Here is a 12,559-nt window from a genome sequence, read left to right as displayed (position 1 = left end):
CNCCACACACACACACCCACCCTCATACATCGCAGGGACAGGTCAAGTTGAGTATAAATTATAACCGGACGGGAACAGTAGAGTATCAACTATATGTATTACACCATTTGTAGTAGACACATCCTGTTCAGGTAGTCCGATACCATTTACTTTTACCTTGCCTCCTGGAATTATATAGAAATACAATCGTTGACATTTGCCGCTTTACTTATACTAAATATACTGACGGGCCATGCCCAGGATTAATATGATGAAATACATCCTACATCCTAAAGACGAAAGCATCATCGTGGAAACGTCGCATGTTATTTATCAAAGTAATTTTTCATCCATGTAATTGTGTTCAGTTATTACAATCAAAATTTATCTAGAAAGCATTCGAGGGAATTCTTGGCCGCTTTTCTACAGTTGGAAATATCCTTAAGGCACAGATACCATGGTTACAAAGCACAGTTTGTTAGCAGCTCTACATATTTACTGTCTTATTTATCCCGCGAGCTACCACGGTATTATTCATGATTTGAGTCTTGAATATATGTAAATAGTCTTCAGAAGTACTAGAAATGTATGAAAATGCCACAATTCCTTCAAAAATATCTCAAATTAGGAATTTCTTTTCCTTTTTCTATAGATCTATTTTCTATATATGGCAATCACTCAAGAAAAGACGTCTTTTTAACTTTTAAACGCGGATAATTCTGGACACACATGGATTTGAAGCCTCAAATTTCGACGATGAGCTGTGAACACTATTACTAATTGGTTTAGCAGAAAAATGCAGCATCTGTCCCTTTAAATCGTCCCCAGAATTCCCAAATTACTAATGTACAGAATCAAAATAACAACTTGCCAGAATTAGTGATGGTTAGTGATTTTCCATTGAAAGTTCGAACTGTATCTTCATAATAAAAGGCTGCAGTGTACATTGTCCCTCGTAATATATGATACTCTAAAATATCTAAATATAAATACACATATAGATTAATATGACATTGCATTTACACATTGACCTTACCTGCTCTAACCAATCAATTTCCCGCCTTCTCCAGCGGTGGCATTTTGTTAGAGAATGTTAGTTTTGTTGAAGGAATTTGAGTGGTTGAAGCAGATATCATCAGATTAGGTCAAAAGGTTACGTTGACGAATGTTTAAGAATACAGTCGTTAGATTCTACCCTGAAGTGGCTCTATTAAAGATAAAACTAATGAAAACAGAAAGAAAATGTTATACAATTATATTTAGACTGTTAGTTATTCTAAAGATTGTTGTGAGGTTCTATTAACTCTTCCCAAAATCTGAATGTTAATCAGACATTGTCGATATTAATAGTAGTGTTAGATTCCATCGATATTACTAGTAGTGTTAGATTCCATCGATATTAATAGTAGTGTTAGATTCCATCGATATTAATAGTTGTGTTAGATTCCATCGATATTAATAGTTGTGTTAGATTCCATCGATTTTAATAGTGGTGTTAGATTCCATCGATATTAATAGTATTGTTAGATTCTATCGATATTAATAGTAGTGTTAGATTCCATCGATATTAATAGTTGTGTTAGATTCCATCGATTTTAATAGTGGTGTTAGATTCCATCGATATTAATAGTATTGTTAGATTCTATCGATATTAATAGTAGTGTTAGATTCCATCGATATTAATAGTAGTGTTAGATTCCATCGATATTAATAGTTGTGTTAGATTCCATCGATTTTAATAGTAGTGTTAGATTCCATCGATATTAATAGTGGTGTTAGATTCCATCGATATTAATAGTGGTGTTAGATTCCATCGATATTAATAGTGGTGTTAGATTCTATCGATATTAATAGTGGTGTTAGATTCCATCGATATTAATAGTAGTGTTAGATTCCATCGATATTAATAGTGGTGTTAGATTCCATCGATATTAATAGTGGTGTTAGATTCTATCGATATTAATAGTAGTGTTAGATTCCATCGATATTAATAGTGGTGTTAGATTCCATCGATATTAATAGTGGTGTTAGATTCCATCGATATTAATAGTAATGTTAGATTCTATCGATATTAATAGTAGTGTTAGATTCTATCGATATTAATAGTGGTGTTAGATTCCATCGATATTAATAGTGGTGTTAGATTCCATCGATATTAATAGTAGTGTTAGATTCTATCGATATTAGTAGTAGTGTTAGATTCCATTGATATTAATAGTAGTGTTAGATTCTATCGATATTAATAGTAGTGTTAGATTCTATCGATATTAATAGTATTGTTAGATTCTATCGATATTAATAGTAGTGTTAGATTCCATCGATATTAATAGTAGTGTTAGATTCTATCGATATTAATAGTGGTGTTAGATTCCATCAATATTAATAGTTGTGTTAGATTCTATCGATATTAATAGTGGTGTTAGATTCCATCGATATTAATAGTGGTGTTAGATTCTATCGATATTAATAGTAGTGTTAGATTCCATCGATATTAATAGTATTGTTAGATTCTATCGATATTAATAGTGGTGTTAGATTCCATCGATATTAATAGTATTGTTAGATTCCATCGATATTAATAGTATTGTTAGATTCTATCGATATTAATAGTGGTGTTAGATTCCATCGATATTAATAGTATTATTAGATTCTATCGATATTAATAGTGGTGTTAGATTCCATCGATATTAATAGTATTGTTAGATTCTATCGATATTAATAGTGGTGTTAGATTCTATCGATATTAACAGTGGTGTTAGATTCCATCGATATTAATAGTGGTGTTAGATTCTATCGATATTAACAGTGGTGTTAGATTCCATCGATATTAATAGTGGTGTTAGATTCTATCGATATTAATAGTGGTGTTAGATTCTATCGATATTAATAGTTGTGTTAGATTCTATCGATATTAATAGTTGTGTTAGATTCTATCGATATTAATAGTTGTGTTAGATTCTATCAATATTAATAGTGGTGTTAGATTCCATCGATATCAATAGTAGTGTTAGATGTTTCGGATGTAGTGTAAACAGTGTTTATCTGAGATCGGGAACTCTACAATCTAAATAGGGTATCACCACAATTAACAAACAAACATATTGATGTGTCAAGGTCTTCTTGTGATATTATCCTGACCCTCACGTCTCAAATATTGATAGGTTGAGATAATACCTTCGGTTTTACAACCCAGTTTCCCCTGTCAGTGATACATGTAAGATTGTTTGACATGGATAAAGCGTCTAGTCGATCGGATGAGACAATAAACCGAGGCCCCGTATGCTACAGGCAGCGCAAGTTAAAGATCCCTCGACAGTTGGAAATCGAAAAAGAGCAGGCTAATGCAGGCAAAATATCCCTCAAACACCCTGCATGGCGTTACCCGACTGCATTAGCCCACATGGTGCAGAAAAGTATTAAAATATTGATGTGCAAGGACACATGTGCACAGTTTTTACACAGGTTGTTAGTTTAGAAAAAAAAAACAATAAATCAATTATTGTTTTCTTTATCCCTCTTGACAATCATTGATTTTGGCATTTTGAACAATTGTATGATTGAAGATGGCTCACATCAATAATCTATAGAAAGTTATTAACCAATGAAAGAGACAGTGCTGACACTTACTAGCTAAATATTTCGGGTTTGACATCAATTGTTTTAATTCGCTCGCAGATAACTTCAAAAACGCTGCATCACTCGGTGTAAACATTGTTAATGGATGCGTCCCTGAAAATGTAAACATGTTGATGACGATCACATTTTGGTATAAAGCTACTTTTCAGGTGACGAAGCTCAGTAAGGTGTACTTTATCAATTCAAGATATTTCAACCCTTACTTCCAACAAGTAGCATTCACTGTTGTGGTTTAGAATTAGAGTGAATAAAAGTATATTCGACATTATTTTAACTGCACTTCATGTAGGGTACCGCTTCAGATTCAGTTTAAAATCGTTGTTGTTAAACCATGCCCTTAGGGGGCATCTTAGTTTGTCTATCGAAGGTTACTGCCCTGTTTCTCGACTATATTCGATAACCTTCACTACATAAAGACGTAAGGCAACAGTAGTATCGTTCATAAGAAAGAAGACGAGACCTGCAATGTCAAATATCAGCCTAACCTTTCTCGTACCAACCTACAATGGTTAACCTGCAAAGATGACAGAAGATAGGTAGCAATATTAAAAACTTACCATTAAGAAGGGAGACCAGACCAGCTATCCTAACAGCTTGTTGTAAAAGAGTAAAGCCAGTGGTAGCTTGTATAGTGCTATAAATAGAACTAACTGGTATTCTCATGACAGAGCTCAGCGTATGAACCACACCATTGGTAGCATTCTGGTTGCTTCTAATAATAACAGCTCCTAACACTGTGAACACCTAGAGTAGAGGAGATAAACAGTCAACTTGGGTTCACGATGGATTTACAACTTATTCTGCAAACCTCTCAAAATGAATTTTTATGGATAACAATTTAGGATCATAGGGGCCCTGTCTGTCAGCTAGTCCCAGGTCGATTCTCTTGGCATTGACGTTGTAAGTTGCAATAATAGCAACTTAAGATCACTACCCTAGGGTCCTGTCTACCAGCTTGTCTTAAATCTCTTGGCAAAGACTTTACAAAAGCAACAACTTAGGTTCACGAGGATCCTGTCTACCGGCTTGTCTTTGATTTAATCTCTTTGGTACTTGGTAAGGAAGAAAACTAGATCATTGATAATCTTTTCTTTTCTTTTTGTTTGTCCTTGTAAATAATTCGTGGTTTGTGGACAGACATAAAATGTCACTTTTTATTAGAGTAGCTCACTTTATGATTTCTAGTTTTTTAGAATTTTCGAAATAGTCGAGGGATGGGTTTGGTTTTTCACTTCGTCATAAATATAGCCAACCCCTCGACTGTATTGTTGTACTTTGATATCTTATTTCTTGATGGAGTCATTGATGTAGCCAATATGACATCCATCAAGGGCCAGATTTGTCGGGTTATACCGTACAGTATTGTATCTATATTATTATATTATATTTATATTATTGTGTTATGTTTATAGACGTTCAGTCTGATATTATAACCTTACCGTGTTGTGTTTATAGACGTTCAGTCTAATATTATAACCTTACCGTGTTATGTTTGTAGACGTTCAGTCTGATATTATAACCTTACCGTGTTGTGTTTGTAGACGTTCAGTCTGATATTATAACCTTACCGTGTTGTGTTTGTAGACGTTCAGTCTGATATTATAACCTTACCGTGTTGTGTTTATAGACGTTCCGTCTAATATTATAACCTTACCGTGTTGTGTTTATAGATGTTCAGTCTGATATTATAACATTACCGTGTTGTGTTTATAGACGTTCAGTCTAATATTATAATCTTACCGTGTTGTGTTTATAGACGTTCAGTCTAATATTATAACCTTACCGTTTTGTGTTTATAGACATTCAGTCTGATATTATAACATTACCGTGTTGTGTTTATAGACGTTCAGTCTAATATTATAACCTTACCGTGTTGTGTTTATAGACATTCAGTCTGATATTATAACATTACCGTATTGTGTTTGTAGATGTTCAGTCTGATATTATAACCTTACCGTGTTGTGTTTATAGATGTTCAGTCTGATATTATAACCTTACCGTGTTGTGTTTATAGACGTTCAGTCTGATATTATAATCTTACTGTGTTGTGTTTATAGACGTTCAGTCTGATATTATAACCTTACCGTGTTGTGTTTATAGACGTTCAGTCTAATATTATAATCTTACCGTGTTGTGTTTATAGACGTTCAGTCTAATATTATAACCTTACCGTGTTGTGTTTATAGACGTTCAGTCTGATATTATAACCTTACCGTGTTGTGTTTATAGACGTTCAGTCTAATATTATAACCAGGGAGTAAGGAAGGTACTAGCTGTTCGTTGTGAAACTGGGTGGTATAAAGTTTATCACCAACAGAATGGTATAACACTACTTCTCGTAAAGCTGTAATGTTTAAAAATAAGAGCTTTCTCCAGTACGGTGGTATTTCAAACCATGCTAAGTTACTCGGTCCAAATACTGTGAAAGGACCTGAAAATGAGAATTTTCTGTATGACTAAACTTACGAATAAACAGGGTGATGTCATTGAAGTGGGGTAATTGTCTATGCATTGTCCGTATGAATCGAATTTGACCAATTATCGTATAGTTATAAATAACCAGAAAGGATAAAACTTCAGTTTACTTTGAATCCTTTCTACAGTATCAAAACATGACGTAGAAGGGGGTGAGGGCCGAAACTGGGCCGACTTTCGAAAACACTGGCTGGCACAGGCATCAGAATATTTTTTACCTCGAAAAGGATTCGAACCCTCGGTACCTATTCGACTAGCAAACGAATATCCAACTTAATCTTAGGATACATTGAGGAAGATTTGATGAAAATATTTGTTTGTTAGCATTTAAAATAATCACACTTCCTCTGAACTGGACTATAAAGTGAAGAGAAAGTCCTACCTTTGGAGGAGAATGTATCTTTAAGTGAAGCTCGAACCATGAAGCTCTCGGTATCTGTCTGTCCTGTATAAACAGCGAGGTGGGGAATGTCCATGTCCGGTACCGGTACTCCATCTTTTAACTTGGAGACCCCAAAAGTCAGGTTCATCTTTCTTACACTCTCTGCATTTCCAGCAACAAGCAAAGCAGCCAGATATATGAATAATGTGTCCATTTTAATACATACTATAATCAACAAATGGAAATGTGGTATCGGTTTGCACAGTGTTGGCAACCAAATACTATTCTATTTATAGTAACATGGGGTAGACACTTTATGCTCGATCAAAATGACACACAACTCTTTGTCGAAATGTTCTGGTAATCCGAAAGTTCTGTGTATGTATTTTATTATGGATGAATCAAGATCGTTTCTAATTTGGAAATTTGACCCCCCCCCCCCCCCCTCTCTCCACACCCACTCTAGATTTATCATTATAGATTTATTATAGGGAAAGAATTGTAGTTGTTTATCATTTTTCCACTTCTATCAATTCAACATCAGGTAATCTGTTTCCGGCTTTCTAGAAACTGGAATTGTAATCGCCCGTGGAATTCCTGATACTTGACTCTTTGGATATTGAAATAGGTTATTTCACTATTCACGTTGAAACTAGCCACAGTGGAATAGCTAAACATTTGCTGTCAAAAGACATACGATAGATGTTGAAAAATGATTTATTTATTGTTTCGTTTCTTCATACGTAATAAAAACATTCCAACTTTTTATTGTAGCCTGTCTTGTCGGAGTGTCGGAACCATGACACCGCTGAAATTTGACTCTTTGGATATTGAAATCAAATTCCATTAATAACGTAACTGATCTGAGCCATCCATTCGACCAGTTGTACCTTAGTCTCTGAAACGAGAATTTCTTAGGCATAGCTAATCTGTATAGCGTCCACGGCTCAACGTCGAAATTTGAGATATTTTTTAGGGAGAGTAATCGTTCCCTTCACAATATTTTACCTTTATCACTCTTCCAAGGGAGCCGCTGTGGCTCAGTGAGTTAGACGCTTGCTCGCTAACCTGAAGGTCCAGGGTTCAATCCCTTCATAATACCTTCGGATTTTTCAACCTGGTTCCCCCTGTAAGAGGGGCTGACTTGGAAAAAAGCGTCTAGTCGTTCGGATGGGCCAATAAACCGAGGCCCCGTGTACTACAGGCTGTGCACGTTAAAGATACCTCGACAGTTGAAATTCGAAAAAGAGCAGGCTAATGCCGCTGTCCTGGCAAAAATTTCCCTCATGGCACCTTGCATGGCGTTGCCCGTCTTCATTAGCCCACAAGGTGCAGAAGAGTAGGACGTAAAACTCCATTCATTTCATTCCCCCTTCCAACTTCGCTTCTTTCTCTTTTTAATAACGCCACATAAGAAATTATACTTGTTGATATTGTACTGTAACTGTAATATTGATAATTGTTGTAAAAGATCTACATTAGTCCAGAAGAAACAATGGTTTCTTAATCTCTCAGTGTCTCCTTCACTGTCGGCATGGGATGGGTCTCCTTATAGAATGTCGTCGATCAAGTAGTTATGTTGACTGTTATTGTTTATTACAATAACTATTGGTGTACATTCTTTGTTAAATCTCAATTGAAATATAATATAAATAACCTTATACAAAACATAACCCACATTCAGTCTGCATTAACTTCCGAATCGGACGTTTAATTTACACCAAGCAACTGTTCCGCTTTCTGCCTCGCGGCCATTGAAACCAAGGTAAACTATGATTAGGTATTAGATAAGAAGAACATTATAATGGGTAACTGTAATTGTGGGTAAGTTCTTATAAAAATTTTTTTGGTTTCTATCAAAATCATTCGATATTATTCAATTACCTCACACCGTTTTGTAGATAATTTAAGGCACAGGTTCGCCTTTTAGGGAGATTTATTTGATTTGGTTCTAGAATATATATGTGAATAGCCTTCACTTTCAAAAATACTTCAAACTTTGTCCTATTTCTAAATACATGTATGTCTTTTCTATGTATGTCAGAGACAGAGACTAATCGCCATTTGAGCTTTCAAATGCAGGTAGTTCTGATCACACATGGATTTGAAAGCTGGAATATCGAACGCTATTCCCGATTCTAACACTAGGGTACGATGGGGTCGAAAGAATGCCGAACCTATACATGTCGTTTCTATCTTGGCCTTGTCCAGGACCTTATCTATATATCACTATTATATAAAGAAGCACTAGATATATAGATATACTATTTCTGTATTTATTAACTCAACGTTTCACATGCTCATACAGACAGCATTATCAAATATTATATAGAATCACTAGATATATAGATATACTATTTCCAACATTTATTAACTCAACGTTTAACATCTTCATACAGACAGTGTTATCAAATATTATATAGAATCACTAGATATATAGATATACTATTTCCAACATTTATTAACTCAACGTTTAACATCTTCATACAGACAGTGTTATCAAATATTATATAGAATCACTAGATATATAGATATACTATTTCTAACATTTATTAACTCAACATTTCACATGTTCATACAGACAGTGTTATCAAATATTATATAGAATCACTAGATATATAGATATACTATTTCTGTATTTATTAACTCAAGTGAGTGAGTGAGAAAAATAGGCCATAAAACTACTGTTAATTATAAAATTCATTTTCCCCGGAAATCAAAAATTTATTCTCCCGAAATTTGTCAATAGAAAGTCGTCGATTAAGTAGTTATGTTGACTGTTATTGTTTATTACAATAACTATTGGTGTACATTCTTTGTTAAAATCTCACGTGATACTATATAAATAATCCTATTCAAAACAGATATTTAAACCGACATTCATAGTTATTATGGCTTTATTATTCTATCTTGTCAAATAGTGCAGCGGTTTCGCTTGTCTGTATCGGCTGGATCATGTGCTGAACGTTTGACCTACTGTGATGTGATGATTAACCCAGTTAATCTAACTTTATTTCAGAAAGAATAGTCCTAATTCCCATCAGAATCGTGGTCTTCTCAATCCGACAGTTGCAGTGACAGTAGAGTGTTATCAAGCATATGAAATACAGAAATAGTACATCTATATCTTGTGCTGCTTTACCTATACCTATTTCTATATGTCTATTTACCAGAATATATTATATCATTTCATTTCAGACTAGAGGATATACCTGATCCCCCTAATCCACCTTATAACAGAAGGAAATATTTGGTACCTGCCGAATTGGAAATTCTAAGAGTTTCTACACGAAAAGTATTTACAGTTTTTTGTAATACATTTCATAAAGTTGAAATCCTGAAATATATGATCTATGCAGAGACTCGTATTCCACCCAACAACCAGAAATTACTATTCAACAACGAAATCTTGTACGACCATCAGATATTGTCTGCCTGCGGTGTCGAGGATGGATACAGAATCGATTTGTATGAGTTAACTTCTGGACTACTTCGCAGGTAATTGTCAAACCCTAATTAACGCCCACTATGCCGTTATCGGTTTATGCCCAATTTCGATTTTATGAGTTATTCAATAGTCCATAGTGTGCAGTAATGTATATTTAAACTTTAATCAAAATAATTGTTAATTTTTTACAGATGGAGAAATTTTTCAAGTATGATTTAGGTTAACCGCCAACAAAACATGCTTCCCATTTCCTTCAATTTCTGAAGCTTTTAAAAGCTGAATTCAGTCATAATAATACATTAGTTTGGGGAAAAATAATTTCAATGGCAGAATGCTTTACATCAGATTAGTATGGACGCCGGCTGCGGCCATAGTACCCTCCATTGTCGTCTTTCTTTAACCACGCTTTCTCGATTTTTTCTTCTCCCTTTTCTTCACTTTCTGGTGCTTGTAGATATTGCCGCAAGCATAGATTAAGCTTGTAGTGAATGTGGTTGGATTGGCCTTGTAGTAAAGTGTTGTCGGATTGGAGTTTTTGAGGGTGTGGTCGGATTGGCCTTGTAGTGAGTGAGTGAGTGAGAAAAATAGGCCATAAAACTACTGTTAATTATAAAATTCATTTTCCCCGGAAATCAAAAATTTATTCTCCCGAAATTTGTCAATAGAAAGTCGTCGATTAAGTAGTTATGTTGACTGTTATTGTTTATTACAATAACTATTGGTGTACATTCTTTGTTAAAATCTCACGTGATACTATATAAATAATCCTATTCAAAACAGATATTTAAACCGACATTCATAGTTATTATGGCTTTATTATTCTATCTTGTCAAATAGTGCAGCGGTTTCGCTTGTCTGTATCGGCTGGATCATGTGCTGAACGTTTGACCTACTGTGATGTGATGATTAACCCAGTTAATCTAACTTTATTTCAGAAAGAATAGTCCTAATTCCCATCAGAATCGTGGTCTTCTCAATCCGACAGTTGCAGTGACAGTAGATTGGGTAAATACTGGGAGGAATTTTGTAATTTATGATTGGTACTCACGTGATAGTATTCTTAAACTGAAATTCAGAATCGAAGAAGTGACGAAACTTAGACCATTTAGGCAGACATTGAAATACGAAGATATAATCTTGCCAGTCAAAGATAGTCTTTTTGACTACGGTGTTATACATAACTGCACAATCAAATTGTACGAGAGATGAAATGAAATTGTGATTCCAGTAGATTGTGACTGACTTTTGCAACTAGTTGAAAAAAATGTGACTGATTTTTTCAACTGCTATGAAAATAAATCAGTGTGCTATTCAGTTATTAACTATATAATTTTATATATATATATTACATATATTATACAGAACGTTCTTGATTGTATTCAGTTGACTTTCAAAGATATGCATTTTATTTATGATAGCACAAATAGTCTAATACTACATATTCCGTGCAAGATACAATCTTAATTATTGTTTCAAAATTAGTAAAGGACACCTTCTGTCTTTAGGGCCCTTAAACTTAACTTTCCAGAAAACTATGCTAGAAATTTTTTTTAAGTAGTGAGCACCATGTTGTATTATTCAATTACTTGTATAAGGTATAAAGTACCATCAGATGGTAAATCAAATTCTTTATTTATATAGACACAGCTTTATTTTTCTTAATTGCCATTTGCAATTGTGACGTAATATTTGGTAAAGTGTTTCTTGCTGTATTTGTTACCTCTGTGAAATATGATATCCAAGATATAGCATTCGTTACTTCATATTTTGCTCGGAAGTCGTGTTTTCTAACTCGAGTAGTTAAAATTATTTCGACATATGACGTATTAATGTTGGGCAACCAATCAGAATTATATAGTGGGCACACGTGATATAATTATTGCCCAAAATAAAGTATATTTCTCTCTACAGCGCATGCGTCTGTATTGATTTTTCAAATGTTTCCCGAATAGAATCAAGTGTTAATTACAACTTCCTCGTAGGATACTTCCCACTTCCCACAGGTAACAAATACAACATAACACTACATTACAAGTGAGTATTAACGCTACATATACGTGGGATGAAGATCATGTTTTGAAGCCTTCACTTTGGTCTTATAGTCTTGTGATAGGAAAGCGTAAATTCCAATAAAGTAACTTCTATTTCGGATAGCATGCTCTATTTTCACGAACACCTGATACCAATTGTGTCAACTTGATATTGTCATGCCCGTGTCCTGTTTCATGAGTTCGGATTCGAAAAGAAGGGGGGTGGTTTGCCGTCATTCAGTAAATATAATTAATGCCAGGATGTGGATAAAGTGATTGAGGTCAGGATGTTGCGAGTAGAATAATCGAGGAAATACGCAGTATAGCACTCTAGGTATACTTTGTTTTAGGCTCTCGGTCAGTTAAGGTCATTTGGACAAAGCCTTGTTAAGACAGAGTGATTTAGACACATCTTCAATAAGGTAAACATTCATTTCGGCACACTTTTTACGTTCCAAATGTGTCATAAATCTTACATTTGCCTAACATGAATATTTGAGGTGTTTTTAATTCTCCAACTAATCCGACATTCCGATAGCTTATGTTGAGACTGCGAATATCTAGACTCAAGATGAGCTGTCGGACTGTCGGACTGTCGGACTAGTTGTT

General features: G+C 34.5%; 2 protein-coding genes across 2 annotated transcripts; one reads left to right on the top strand and one right to left on the bottom strand.

Annotated features, from left to right (window-relative positions):
* Positions 1-42: 42 nt before the first annotated feature.
* On the bottom strand, positions 43-6,038 carry LOTGIDRAFT_140045 (hypothetical protein; the record flags this gene model as incomplete). Its single annotated transcript, XM_009050057.1, has 5 exons — positions 43-202; positions 847-958; positions 3,607-3,708; positions 4,173-4,359; positions 5,829-6,038. Coding segments are annotated over 5 exons (771 nt in total), but the record flags the coding sequence as incomplete, so codon positions are not given.
* Positions 6,039-8,276: 2,238 nt separating this feature from the next.
* On the top strand, positions 8,277-11,129 carry LOTGIDRAFT_172871 (hypothetical protein; the record flags this gene model as incomplete). Its single annotated transcript, XM_009050056.1, has 3 exons — positions 8,277-8,296; positions 9,671-9,970; positions 10,856-11,129. The coding sequence occupies 3 exons, from the start codon at positions 8,277-8,279 to the stop codon at positions 11,127-11,129; spliced, it is 594 nt and encodes a 197-aa protein (XP_009048304.1).
* Between the last annotated feature and the right edge of the window lie 1,430 nt (positions 11,130-12,559).

This window comes from Lottia gigantea (assembly GCF_000327385.1).
Source record: "Lottia gigantea unplaced genomic scaffold LOTGIsca_143, whole genome shotgun sequence".
Taxonomy (NCBI): domain Eukaryota; kingdom Metazoa; phylum Mollusca; class Gastropoda; family Lottiidae; genus Lottia; species Lottia gigantea.
Note: the sequence above shows the minus strand (reverse complement) of the source record. Positions and strands in the feature narration are given on the sequence as shown.